Raw genomic sequence first — 15171 nt, 5'->3', positions numbered from 1 at the left:
GTTTATATTCTTTTTAAATGTATTGATTGCTTAAATGATTTATCAGTGACCTTCTCCATACAATCCAATTCCGTTTCAAACAATTTAGCAACAATAAATAATGTGTGAATAAGTTTTTGGAATTTTTTTTTCTGATACCTGCATGAGAAACTTTCTAAAACAAATTTCATGCATGGCCTATCTTAAAAAATCAGGGTCTCTGTTTTTATGTCATCCATTTCCCTCACTAGGTATATATTTTTCTCATAAGCATAGTCTGTATAGTCAGAGAGAGAGGATCAACCAGGAAATCATATTTCACTTCATTCTCATCTTGAAAGACCGCACGGCACATTTGAGTTTGCTCTCCACAGCAGCCAGAGTCACCCTTTTAAAGCATAAATCAGATCATGTCATTTACCAACTCAAAAACTTGCAGTGGCTTTCCATCACACATAGAAAATCAATCTAGGCTCCCGCTGTGCAACAAAAGAGTGTGGGTGCCTGCACACGTGTGTGTGTGTGTGTGTGTGTGTGTGTGTGTGTGTGTGTGTACGGGTGCGTGCGCACGTGCACCTGGGTCTGCCCTGGGTCTCTGCAGGGGCAGAAGCAGGAGCCATGGGCTGGGCGGGACCACCTGACACCACTGAGTCACTTTGGAGGTGGACAAGAATGAGAACATCGCTATGATACAGGGCATCCGGCTCTCTGAAAATGTGATTGATGGAAGGAAGGAATCCTCTGCATCTGGTTTGACATCTCAGCGATATTCCAGTGTTTATGGTGCCTCAGTGCCTGATGAAGAAGTAAAAAGGAGAGTACCTGAAGAGCTGCCATCAGAGTTTGACAAAAAAGAATCTGAGAATCAGAAATGACTAAAGCAAAGTAAAGAACTGGACCAAGAGAGGACTACTGCCAATGAGCAGAGGCAGTCAAGTGTGGAGGAACGCCCTGTAGCAAAAGACCTGGCTAAGCAGCTAGAAGAGGAAGACCTAGTGGTAAAGAGGCAGGATGCGTTTTGCAAGGAGCAGCAGGCTAGAGCGGAGGAAAGGAACTCAGAGTTCTACGAGGTCAGAAAGCTTCTGGAGAGGTGCAAGCAAAATTCAAGCTGTGTGAATTTCACCCAGTCTGTGCCGATCTGCAGGCCAAAATTCTCAGCGTTAGCACCAGAGCACCCACCGGACTCTCAGCGGCTCTGCTCGGGCCAACCAGTGCGTGAACGGTGTCTGGCATGCAGGACACAGCACACTTGAGGAGAGAGGGTAAAACCAACTTTCGGAACAAGCAAAACTCCTTCCTCGTTAATTTCAGATGTGAAACTTTTTTTTTTCTAGTAAGAAAATAACCCATTTAAGGACAAGACCATTAAAGAGAAGCACCAGAGAATGAATTAAGCAGAATCATATCCCATTTTGATCAGTAATGATTTGAAAAGGCAGTCTTCTCTTTTTGGATTTCCTATTCAACTTCTACTGGCTATAAAATCTTTCTTTTCTAACCAAGCTCCAACATCTGGTGAACCCCTACTCTAACAAAACTGGGGGATGTAGTGAGGGTGGGGCTAAGTCAATGAGTGCAGAGAGGAGAGGGAGAAGAGCATAGATCTTGGGGCAACTGTGCTGGATAGAATTGTCTGGGCTGTGGCATGTTGGCTTTCTCTCTTACTCTTTGCTCCTTTGACTAAATAAGCATTATTTCATTTTCACTGAGTATGGTGATCACGAAAGTAAGAAGACAAAAAGGAGAGAAAAATGTACCTCTTTTACTGGAATGTTTATGATTACAAGTGAAATAAGGCATTTTTAAAATCAATGTAAAGGCAGCCTTGGCTTATACAACCTCCTCTCTATCATGAATACTGACATCTTGACTCACTATCAATAATAAATATATTTTCTGATGGAATAAATTTAAAAATCAGAACCCCTTGTTATTTAAAGTTCTTCATGATCTAGCTGCCACCGACCTCTGCAACCTCATACCTTACTCTTCCCCCCACTCAACTCCACTCCAGCCACGAAGGCATTTTGTTGTTCATGCCTTCAGTAGCATCCCAGATTTGTTCTTATTTCAGGATCTTTGAACTTTCTGTTTCCTTGCTGGGTCAGAATTCTGTCCCACTAGGTCTGATCAACCTGTTCTCTCACTTCATACAGGGCTTTCCCTAACCACCATGTTTAAAAGCTCTGTCATGAATTCTTCTTTCCCTAACCTTGCTTGCTTTCCCTTCATAGAATCTAGAATTACATTAGGTATTTATTTGTTTAGTAAGTCTAATATGATAAATTCTATGAAAGTGGCATGTAAACTGATGTGACAAGAAGGAAGGGAGAAAGCATTTAGCGCTCATTCAAAGTGGTATTTTGAGACGTAGCCTTATGAGGTGGAACTAGTAGGAAGTAGCTAGTCAGTCCTGGCTTTGAATTCCAGCTCTACCACTTATTAGCCAGGTGAGTTTGGCAAGTGTTTATTTTCTGTAAACTTTAGCTGCTTTATCTAAAAACATGGGCATTATAGTACTGATCTTAAAGCTTAGTATTATTATTTTTAAAGATAGTAAACTGAAACAAACTTAGACCATCTTTTCTTAACATCATAACTGGTATACAGTAAGTCCTCAGTGCCTGATAGCTTAAAATTATTAAATTGATAGTTTTCTAAAAAATAATTAGTTGACTTTGGCTTTAAAACTAAGGTATTTTTCCTTTTTGGCTAAATAGCTAATATCTATTAACTTTTCCAATTAATGGTCAGTGACCCTGCTTCTTAAAACTATTAATTACCTAGATGAACATTTATTATTAATTTTTTTTATTAATTACCCAGAGGACTTAGAGATCATGTATTTTACCCTTGTCACTTATTAGCTAGGAGAAAAGTATTTCCAAGCCCTCCATCAGTTTATTTAAATGCATATTATAAATAACACTATTCCTTCTAGGAAGGTAATTTGCTAATCAGAAAAAAAAGAGCAGAGATATTCATATAATGCCTCTGCTTTATCATGGCAAAAAGCTATTTTATTTTGGTGTATACTGGCTTATTTAAAGCCATTGACTAGATTGATAGTATTAACCTTCTTATCTTCTATATGTGTATCATTAATAAAAACGATGAGCAAAAATACTATAAATATCACTCTAATAGATTTTTTCCAGCCTGCTGCTATCTTTTAACCTTTGAAAGTACTTAATATTTTAAAAATTATGGTTGTATTTAAGTTTTAGTATACATAGCAAATGCTCCTGTTTTTAGAACTGTGACATTATTGCCATAATTTAATTTAGTTTAAGGAACATTTATTGAACGCCTACTTTGTACTAGGTTCTGCATTAGGTATGAGGGTATAAAGGTGGGCAAAGCATGCTTCATTTTCTGAAAGATCTAAGTCCAGTGATCACTGTAATATTATGATAAAATTATTACTAATATCATGATAATTATTATGAATAGAGGTGTTGTCAAGGTGTGGTTTGAGCCCAGGAAATAGATGCCTAAGTCAGATTTGGGAGAAGGCTTTCAGAAGAGAAGGAGCAGAAAGAAGAGAGCCTGTGAGAACTCTTTTCTGTGCAACTTTTCACATTCCCAATTTTATGGGGCTACACAATAAGTGACTTCCTTTTACATCTCTTCAGGCAATGCCTGAACCGTATCTTTTTTTCTCTGGGAACTGATCAAATAGACTATTGCATGACAGAGATACCTCCCCTGTGGTTTTCCTTTTTATCCTATGGTGCTCTAAGGACTATTGGGGTTTCCAATCTGTGTCACAGGATCTTCCCACAAAGAGCATATAAAAGTCTTTTAATAATGAATAATAAAGAATAACATATAAAACCTAGTAAACTTTTAAATTAAGCATTTCAGCAAGTGCTTTAAAAATCTATGCCCTAAGGGACAGTGACAGTGTCTTCTGCATATATTGTGAAATATGTAGTAGGCTATTTATTGGCTTTAAATGAATATTCAATTAATAAAGAGTGGAGTATGATCCTCTGAAGAGTCTGAGAATTGTGCTTTTTCCCCCCTAAATTTCAAGCCCCCAAGAATCAATTACCTTTAAAGACAACTCACAGTAAAATAGGTCGTTTTTGTACAAGCCACTCATCTCCCCATTTCGGTAGATTCAAGAGTAACATTCACAGGAATTCAGAATGGACTTTAAAAAGCAATCCTGGATCTTAGGTGAAAACAAAGCTAGCTAAGATCAGAGCATCTCAACATCAGCTAATATAGTCTGGTTTTAATCTCCTTATTATAAAAATACTCTTTCATACTCCTAAAGATATGTTTTAATTCAAGCTCCGGTAAATTGGAAAAGGAGGAGGGAAAGGAGGAAAGAATATATGTTTGTGTTGGGAGGATGGGAGCAGCAGCTGTGTAGCTGCACATGGACAATCTTTTGTCTATTTCTTTAACATTCCTCATTTATTTGCCTCTCTTCCTCATTGTCTTTTCTTTGATTCCTAAATCGTTTCTTATGCCTATCCTCATCCCAATAATAGAGAAAATAGATACCATCTACTACTTCTTCCTAAAATATTAACAAGATACACTTAATAATATATGCAATATTCTTTAAATTTGCTAATTATTTTTATTTTGTTAGTAACATTTCCCTTTGATGATGCAAATTTAAAGAAACTGCATTTCAGCATGAGGACCTTAAGTGTGTTCCCAACTGGGCTGATTACTCTCAGCTAATCTAGTGTTCCATTCACTGGATTCCACATACTCCCCTGTATTGATTGTATTATCAGTAGTAGTAATCACAGATATCATTACCAGCCAATTACACAAACACACATCTGAGTTAGGTGACCTATTCACCAACATTATCTCTTACAATTCTTAATTTTCTAATGAAGCTGATCGTCCTCTTGTCCAATTAAGTGTAGCTGCATATTTTGATCTAGTAGGCTTAAATGCTAGCATATTGAATTATGTAGTAGGTAATTAGTTTACATATGTTGGTAACAAAGCAATTTGAGTGTAATCTGTTTCTTATTCTATTTGAGGAGTGCATTAGATAAGGTTAATAGCTTGAAAATATAGACCTGAACATGCATTTGGGTGAACTACAATGGAAGTTATTTCCTGGTCACATAACAGGACTGGGTGAGAGAATTGATACTCAGTTATCCAGGGAGCCACACAGGTTTTAGACATATGCAATACAAGACTTCCAAAGGCATCTGGAAGATTCATTTCAGAGGAAAAGAATATGGAAGAGCTAATGGGAGATGTCTATGGGAAACCCTGGAAGTGAGGCATGTTCATATTCTGTTGGCTAGATCTTAGTCATATGATGACCACACTTACTTACCAGGAAGACTAGGAAATATTATAGTCTATCCTAGGAAGAAGAAAAGAGCATGGATTTTGGTGAGAAGTTAGCACTTTCTCCCATAAGTACTCAAAATAGAACTTACTCCATTTCTCTATTTAATAAATAATTTTTTAAAACTTACCTTGTCATTATTTGAAACTTCTACTAGGCTTGTTTTGTTTTTATTTTTTTACACAATGCCAGATGTCTTATAGAACCTAAATCCAAGCTCTGCCTCTTAGACTTATACATATTAAACAAAGAATGGAGAATATAAAATTGCAAAGTATTTTTTCAAGTTTTTAAATAGATAACTTCTGTCCATGATTATTGTAGTTATTTTTAGCAGATTAAATTATATATATATATATATATATATATATATATATAGGTTAAATAAAAAGGTTTTGGGGACTAAAAAGAGAATCTCCTAGTTCAACCCTCTAATTTCATAGAGAAGGAATGTGAGAGCTGTAGAGATGGATTATTGTACAGCGAGTGTTAGTGGTAAAGTCTGGTCCAGGCTCTTTTGCTAGTCTAAGTTTCTTTCCATAATATCATTTGTCACCTTTTGTATTTGCAGTCATTTAGCCCACAATGCATAAGTCATTAATGTCTGTCCATTTATAGAGATGAAGTAAAACACAATAAATTATATCTAGCATATGGCTATCATATGTTATGGGAAAGCTATGGGAAAATAGATCCACACAACTTTGAAGATCTATAACAAGGTAGCTACTTACTGAATGATTTTGTTTTTTTTAAAATTAATCTTAATGAGTGAGATGTGCACCACTGGGGGATGGTCATGCTGGAGACTGACTCATACTTGTGGGGGGAGGGGGGAAAGGGCATTTATTGAAACCTTAAAATCTGTACCCCCATAATATACTGAAATTTAAAAAAATTAATATTATTTCTTCAACAAAATAATAATGGATTCTAAATAAACTTTCAACTCTAAAATTATGTAATCCATAGCATATATAAAGAGGAAGTATTAATTAATATTTACAATTATAAATTCAGGGGAAATAAAGTATGAAATCTGAAATACTGGAATATATGTTTTTTAAGGAAGAAAATCAAAGCATTATTTTCATAAAATAATTACATTCCTTTTTCAGTGAGCAACAAACCTGTGAAATCAAAATATAACTATATTACTGAGATGCTATACTAGCTAAAATATAGGTGCTTATTTAATTGTTGTTGCCATAGCCTAATTTTATGCTATTTGTACAAGGATGTATAATATAAAATGGAAACTCTGCAGGAAAAATAGCACAAATCTAGATGCACTCTAAATTGTACAAACTTTAAGAAATTTTGAAATTGTGTGAAATTTGGAGTTATCTCACCATATTTATGTCACATATTAAGTATAGTTGATTTTGTATCATGGTTGAATCAAAATCATTAGAGTGACACATTCTTTTATTTCAAAGAAAAATGAAACGTAATCTTCAAAATTGGTTTTTATTGTGAACACAATAAAACACTGTATTACATAATAAGTGCAATAAGCTGCAAGCTAATATTCATCTGTAATTTTCACTTACCACATTTGAGTTATAACTAGATAATCTAGCAAATTTATTTTAAGTGAAGATAAGAAAGGCTTTGTTTCCTCCCTGTTCACCTTGCAACAGGCACAAATAAAAAGATCCATCTAATTCTGTGATGCTATAGAAGAACAATAGTGTGAAATGTAAATAAGTGAGATAATCAGGCTTTGGTTGTTTTCATATTTCTCTCTTCTCTATGTTAAAAGTCTGTATTCAGTTGATTAAGTCTTAGTCTGTTCATGCTGCTATAACAAAAATACCTTATACTGGCTAATTTATAAACAATAGAAATTTTTGTTCACAGTTCTAGAGGCTGGTAAGTTCAAGATCAAGGTGACAGCATATTCAATGTCTGCTGAGGGCTTTCTCTCTGCTTCAAAGATGGTGCCTTCTTGCTGTGTCCCCGCATGGCATTGCAAAGAAGGGGCAAGAAAACTTGTTGGAGCCTCTTTTATAACAGCACTAATCCTCTTCATCAGGGTGGAATCTTCATGACTTAATCACTTTCCAAATGCCCTACTTCTTAATGTTATCACATTGGGTATTGGGTATATAAATTTGGGGGAGACAGTGACATTCAGACCAGAGCAATTATTAATGTAAAAAACTCAAGCAAAACACATAAGTGTTGCCATATGTGGCAGATACATCAAGACCAAGACCATCTTTTAATGTACTTTAGATTGTCATTTATGTTGCCTTGATTTTACAAGGATTTTATATGCACTCTACTGGATAATAGAGATGGACAATTCTTTTTGGCTCCTCATCTGGATATAGCCTCTTAAACTATAGACAATATGCATTTAGGTAATTTTTAAAAAGTACATTTTAGTATTTTCTAAAGAATCTGGTATTGGTCCCTAAAAGAGGATACAACATGTGCTATTAGTGACGCATCAGCTATTCTAAAGGAAAATAATAAAAGGGAAGAGTCTACTCTTCTTTTAACATTTTTGTAATGTATGCTTTATTAAAGTCTAACTCTAGTTTTTATAGATGTTATGGAAATCAATTTGAAAAAATAGGTTTGAAAAAATACTTAATATTGTATGCAATCTAACATAGATGTACTCAAAACTATAAATTGACACTTTAATTTGATCATCTTTTTGAATTCAATGTGTATTACATATTGCCCAGAGCTACATGAAAAGTAAAGATAATGTGTTGAGAAATTGAAATTACATTTCAGTAATCAATGATTTATTACCTCTGAAGAGTTTCTGTGAAGGAACATACCTAGGGTTGGTTTTGTTAAAATTCCTTAATTCTTTCCTTTTTTAAAAATATGCATTCTGATGTTTTTTTATTCATGTAAATTTTTAACTTTCCAACCCTGTATATATTAAGGGGCATTGGCATCCTACATAGGACTATATTTAAAAAATGAGTAATTTCATTTTTATAGCACTGAATATGCTTTCTTTATACTGTGATGAATCTTGCTTTCTGCCTTTTATTTGCATAAGTAAAATCTTCATTTTTGCATCATCATGTATCTTTTCTGCATATAATTAACATTAACTTCTCTTTTTTTTGACTGTGCAGGGCTGGCTATTTGCCTCAGAATATTCCCCTGGAGATTATGAGATACCTGTCTGAGGAGAAGGATTTTCTTCCTTGGCACGCTGCCAGCCGGGCTCTTTATCCTCTAGACAAATTACTGGACCGCATGGAGAACTACAATGTCTTCAATGTAAAATGATATAATTTCTTCTTTCTAATTTTTAGGAGATAAACTATCTTCTCATTTTCTACAATATGAAACTGACCTTAAATTACTTACTTTAGTTCCTCCTTCCAGTTTGTTTTATCATTTTTGTCCTGATTTTCCAAGACAATTATTTGAAAAAGAAATTTAATGCAAGCTACCTTTTGTTCTGGCCTAAAAGTGTCAATTAAGCTTAAATGCTTCAGAATTTAAGAACACATATGCATGATAAATCCTTAAAATTCAAACTTACTTTCCAAGAGTTAAAGGGCTGTGTGTTCACAAAGGACTTAACCTGGGTAGAGGGATCCCGAAGATCTTAACAGAATATAGGCAGTTTCAGTAAAGATTCTTAGTCATTATTTTTATCCAAAAGGGCATAGTGAATTCAATTCACTTCCTTAATTAACAAGGATAAGATCAACATTGAGGCAAAAGCCCATTCATAATTGGGTCCAAGGGGATACAGGAGAGCAAACAACAGATAATCCAAATAGACATGAAGACATGACAAACATTCCAAAATGGTTACCTGACCAGATTTTCTAAACTCAAAGCCTGGTAAGCCAAAATCGCACCGCTGACACTGCCTAATCTGATTTAATCATCATTTTGAATAATATTAGGATTAAGTACTGCTAATGAGCTTTTGATTCTTAAATTTTTTTAATCACTGTGCTTTCTATTACCTTTGTGGTACTATTTGTTTTCCTTTAGTTATTTTAAAAACCTTCCCTGTGTTTTATAAAATTACTCTATTTTTATGACATACTGAATCTGCTAATTAACTTACACATTTGGAAGTACTCAAAACTGGAATGCATGACATGAAATCTTTCATTAGAGCCATCTGAGTTGTCTGATGGCCAAACAGAATCACTTCCTTTTTCATCCTAAATCTACAGAAAAGTAACTTTAAAAATATTTTTTAAAAAATTAGGAAAAATTGTGGCACAACTCTTTATTATTGTTTGTTTTCCCCAAGCCTTTACAACAGACAGGCAAGCAAATGGCTCGTTAAAGTTATGTTATAATTTTTATCTGTTAGAGAAAGACTTATTACTCTTTCTCCATTGCAGAGACACTGCAATATTAAGCCTCTGTAAATATAAAATGCATTTTGTATATGTTTATACTTTAGAATATTGTATCATGTCAGATACTTCATTTTCCGTAAAAGTTAAGAATTGCTTTTACTGTAATTCAGTGCTTTCATTCCTTTGACAAAATTCAAGAACCACATTAGAGTAAGGGAGAGCATATCTTACACTGAGATTGATATTAAAATACATCATTAGCTGAATGGATTGCTAACTTTGAAATACTGTGTCATTACACTGAAGTGTTCCGTGAATTTCCGTTTCATCAATGCTAGGCTACTGGCTAAGCCAACGTAACAGTCTTGCATTGAATATGTTCTATTGACATAAAATGCATAAATTATTAGATGCACATTTTCATTTAGTAAATCACATGTATTTGTATATATGTATGTATGGGTGTTATCAATATTCTTCATTTTCTTCATTTTGTTACAAAAATTGTCATCTAAAATACTTAATCATGCAAATTATTTAGTTGATAGGAAGAAAAGAGTAGACTTCTACCATTCCAACAGCATTTTATCCTTATTTTCTATATTTGAAATACTGATTTGAATAAACATATGATAGAGCCCTACTGTGCCTATAATTTTACTGCTATTTGAAAGTGGGTCCATTTAAAATCGAAGGAAGACTTTTTTTCTTCAATTCCTCAAGCCAAAACCTTTGGTGCAATCCTACACTCCTTTCTTTCTCACACATTCCACCTGCAGTCCATTGCATCTGGGCTGATCTCCTCTGGTCCCTCCATTAGCCTTCACATGTGGTACTTCAATATTCCTGTAACTGGTCTCACTACTATATGCTCACTACTACTACTGCTGCTGCTGCTGCTACGGAGTATATTTACATAAACCCTTGCCAGGCAAATCTTTTTAAAACTCAGAGAAGTTCTTGTTGTTCCTCGGCTTTCACATCCCAATTACATCTCCTTCAAATCAGAGTAAAATCCGAAGTCTGTAAGACTGCAATACTCAGCATAACCTGAACTCACGCAACCTCTCTGCTCTCACCTCTTCCACTTTCCCCCTGAAACACACTGGAAATCTTGCTGTTTCCCAAACATACTGGGGATGCTTCTGCCTCAGGGCCTTTGCACTTACTGTTCCCCTGCCTGAGATATTCTCCCTCCAGATCTTTAATGGCTCACTCCTTTTCATTAGTCAGAACTCTGTTTAGCTGTCACCTCCTCACTAAGCCTTTACTAACTCCCCTGTCTGAAATACTCACCCCTACAACTGTTGATCCTTTTACCCTGCTTTATTTTTCTTTTTATCACTTAACTATTTTCTGACATCATCTCATTTATTAGATGAGTTAGTGTCTGTTTTCTGCCACTAGACTGTCAGTTCCATGGAAACAAGGACCTTGCTTATAAAGAGGAAGGTGGAGGTTTCATGCCCAATCTCTAGAACAGAGTGTGACACATGGTAGACCCTCAATAACATCTGTTGAGTAAATGAACAAGTTAATCAACCAATATTAGGGAAGGTAGTAGAGCTCTCTGAGCCTCAGTCTTCTCATTAGTAAGATGGGAAGGGATAGTATTCGCAAGAATTGTGATTGTCCTCATAGTGAAATTTGAAACTGATCTTATCTTTATTTCTCCTACCCCCACTTAGGAATATATTTTAAAGCAAGTTGCAACAACGTACATCAAGCTTGGATGGCCAAAAAACAATTTTAATGGATCTCTTGTTCAAGCATCCTACCAGCATGAGTACTGTTTTATTTTCTTATTCTCTTCTTTTCCTCCAGAGCTATACAATAACATACTACTAGTGCCATTGTGACTTTAGCAGCATGAGACAATCTTTCTTTCATTCTACATCTTATGTTTTACTTTCCTGGGAGGACTGCTGCTGAGTAGTACAGTTTCCATCACCTGATCCTCAGAACAAAGACATTTCCCTGCTATGTTTCAATTTAAGATCTACCTTTATTGGTAATATTGAGATTGAAACTCATGCCCCTCTCTGGAATACGGTTTGCAGAGAAGACTATTAATACCTTTAACTTTCACTCTAAGGGTCTTTTACTCAGCAGCACAGGATTTACAGGTCTAGAAACTATTTTGTATTAATTTACTGATTTATGTAATAGGTTACTCTGATTTTGATCTTTTTCTTTTGCTATCTAGGGAACTACGTAGAGAAGTTATAATGCTGGCTTGTAGCTTTGGCAACAAGCACTGTCACCAACAGGCATCAACACTTATTTCAGACTGGATTTCCAGCAACAGAAACAGGTTAGTTCAACCAAATTCTGTATTTCTGATATTATTTAATAGTACTTTCAGATTTTCAGCTGATGCATTTTATTTATCAAGTGGAGAAAAACAAAACAAGAAAAAAAACACACAGCAAAACTTTGTTTCAGGTTCAAAGCTTACAAGACAACAGTGTGAAAGCTGCAATATATTTATCTTTGGATGTTTCATCAAATTTTAGACTAACTTCCCTAATCTATGCCTTTATTCTTTATATATGTAAGTTGTCACCTTATTTCAAGTTTTGAAAGCTCTGCCATCCCATAAAAATAAAATAATTAAATTTAATCCAAATTCTTTAAAGTTCTTTATAAAGGTTGTGGTATATATTCATAAAACAATTACAAGCATATGTTATAAACAAAATAGCATAACAAATGTTAATATTTAAATCAAAAAGGTTATGAAAAGAGATCTTTACTTTTTCAGTGACCCTTGACAATAACCTTAAACTTGTAATTTATCTTGGAATTTTATAGTAGGGTATTTTAATACATAATATGAAGATAAAGTTATTTAATTGAATTACTTTTGAGAAAAAAATGGTATTAAATGTCAGTTGTTATGGAAAAGAATACTAAACATAAAAATAATCAAAGATCATTGGTCTTCTGACCACAGTATTTTAAACCTTGTTAAGTTGCCTTTATGTTTCCAAGAGGCTTTATGTTCCATTTCTTTTTGTACACTGGGAAACAAATATCCATTCTTCTTCAGTTTCTGCCCTCCTTGTTTAACTAGAGTCCTTCCTTCTAGGAAGGAAAAGAGCTAGGAGGCAAATTTGTACAGATGATGCTATTTTATACGCTACATGGACTTGTCCCTCATATAGGTTGGCGGGGATGACCCCATGGACAAGAAAGAGACTTGTTCTGGACAAACATAGAGAACCATAGTCAGTATACCCTACTTATGAAATGAACTGGTATTTGTCTTGTTACAAGTTATTTAGCTTTAAATTTTATATCAAACTGACTCCAAATCAAAGGGTAGCTATTCTGTTCTAAAGGTCTCTGAGGGAAATCTTTCACTGCATTATTTAGTAATTTGTCATAATATCTCACCTTCTATAGCATTTTTCTGCTTGCCCTTTTAAGATCATTGTTTCTGGTCCTAAACTAAGCTAAAAAGAAAGATATTTAATCACTATCATCTGTCAATTGATCCATTATATATTTGAAGACAATAATTAAATCTGCCATCAGTCTTCTTTAGAACTAAAATGTCCTCATTTTTTAAACTTTCACTAATAATTATCCTTTCTACCAAGTCTTTTAAGAACTATTCTATTGAACCTGAAAATGTTACACAAACTTCTTTCTTATTTTTCAATATCTCCTTTAACTCTACCACATATAATTAGACCATGAAAATAAACATTGATTCCAAATTATTACAGCCAAACTTTTATTGAGGTATATATGATATATACATATGAGAGAAAAAGATCAAATGTATTATTTAGAAATTACAGTCTCTACTTCACTCCCTTTTATTTTTGTTTTATATTTGTTTTTGTTTTATTTTGCAATAAACAGATGCCCTTTCTCAGAGCTGACAATTGCTTTTTAACCCTTTAATGGGTTTATACATGTAAACATATTTCTTACCATTTTATAAAAATTGGCCTTATACCAATGCCTCAGCATAGTTTCACTAGAGAGCATTCAAGCATGATGTCACTGCATACATTTTAAAACTCTAGCTATTGGGAAACTGCTTTATATAACAAAATTTTATTGAACAATTCTCAGTACCCGGTGGTAGCTGGAAAACAAAGAGGTGGATCTCAAAATTAATAGAAGACAGAGGTCTTTAAACAAACAGTTTTATTTTGAAAGAAGAGCTAAGCACAAGATAGGGTGTGAACCCAGAGAAGGGAAGGATAACTATCTTGGAAGGTTCTGTTTGCCTCATGAAGGATGAGTAGGACTTTGTTAGAGAATAAGACAGAATTAAACACAGGGATAGGTGTTTATGTCAGGTGGGTGGATAGGGATTCCAGACAGAAGAAAGGTACATAGGTTGCTGTTTAATCTAATACGTGCAGTAATTTTGGACTTACAAGCTTAAACAATCCATCACTTCCATAATTCTTTTATTAATGAAATTTCATATAAGGCATTAGCTCATTTGGTTTTGATAACTCTTTTATCACATTTATTTATGGTAAAACAATTAAGTTTGAGCCAAACACCTAAAGAGTTTTTTTGTCATTTCCTACATTAATTTTATGTTCTCTGCTTGGCTCTCTTTTGCAACTAGGAAGATAAGCATGCTCAGTGAATCTAACTCTGTGTTTACTAAGATTTGCTTAACCAACCATATGACATGCCCTAGCATACACAAGTAACCTACTACACAGAGGGCACATGATACCCACTTGGCTACCTATGTGTGAAGATCACCGATTTAATTTGGATTTTTTAGATGACAGCTTATAATAAAAACAATAATACAATCCTGTAGTTGGTGCTGAGTTTAACTTTCTCAATTTGAGTCAATGAAGGGAAGAACAAGATTTCTTGTTAAATGTGAATGCAGCAATAGACTAGTCATCTTTGTTTGATTTTTTGTTGTTGTTGTTTAACGGAAGCTTTAAAGAGTAATTTGCAAAAATTATCTTAAAGAACACTAGAAGTAATGTAGTGGTATCTTTGTAAAATGTTTTGAGATGTATTAATATATTTATGCTAATAAATCTGAAAACAATGAGTCATAGAAGTAACAAGGATTGCAAATCTTTTGGGTGTTGTGGTGCTATGCAGCATAATCCTGATACACTGGGGAGACAGGTAAAATTGGTGACATCGGAATCAGAAAAGTGGAATGGATGTGAAAGTTGGTGCAGGTAGGAGTGATGGGTCCAAAAAGTGCAATGAATAGCTACAGATGGCAGTAGCAGAGAGAAAATTTCAAGAATTACAGTGGATGATGAATTGAATGAGTCAACATTCTGATCCCTGTTAAAATATTCAAATGCTATAGTGTGTTGAATTCTAATGGTGATGTCATGCATAAAAATGGATTGAACTACATTCAGGTCTTGTTAGGCTGCAATTTGGGGACGAAGTTCAGCGAAATGCCACATTTCAGAAAAGAGACAAATTGCCAAGCATTTGGTGGCGAACAATACAAATCATAGAAAGATCTTGAAAACACCAGCTAGGAGAGGAGTTTGTGAGAGCTGAAAAATCTCACTCTAA

The 15171-nt window shown here is 34.5% G+C and overlaps 1 protein-coding gene across 1 annotated transcript in view; it reads left to right on the top strand.

Moving 5' to 3' along the window:
• TRHDE (thyrotropin releasing hormone degrading enzyme) overlaps positions 1 to 15171 on the top strand; it is a 385264-nt gene that overhangs the window by 335540 nt on the left and 34553 nt on the right. The window contains exons 13-15 of the mRNA XM_012738835.2: positions 8431 to 8578; positions 11319 to 11416; positions 11837 to 11944. Coding sequence (XP_012594289.2) covers positions 8431 to 8578; positions 11319 to 11416; positions 11837 to 11944 — 354 coding nt within the window. The remainder of the gene's footprint in view (positions 1 to 8430; positions 8579 to 11318; positions 11417 to 11836; positions 11945 to 15171) is intronic.

The sequence above is a fragment of the Microcebus murinus genome, chromosome 10, assembly GCF_040939455.1.
Source record: "Microcebus murinus isolate Inina chromosome 10, M.murinus_Inina_mat1.0, whole genome shotgun sequence".
In the NCBI taxonomy this organism is placed as follows: domain Eukaryota; kingdom Metazoa; phylum Chordata; class Mammalia; order Primates; family Cheirogaleidae; genus Microcebus; species Microcebus murinus.
This window is presented reverse-complemented; position numbering and strand designations above follow the sequence as displayed.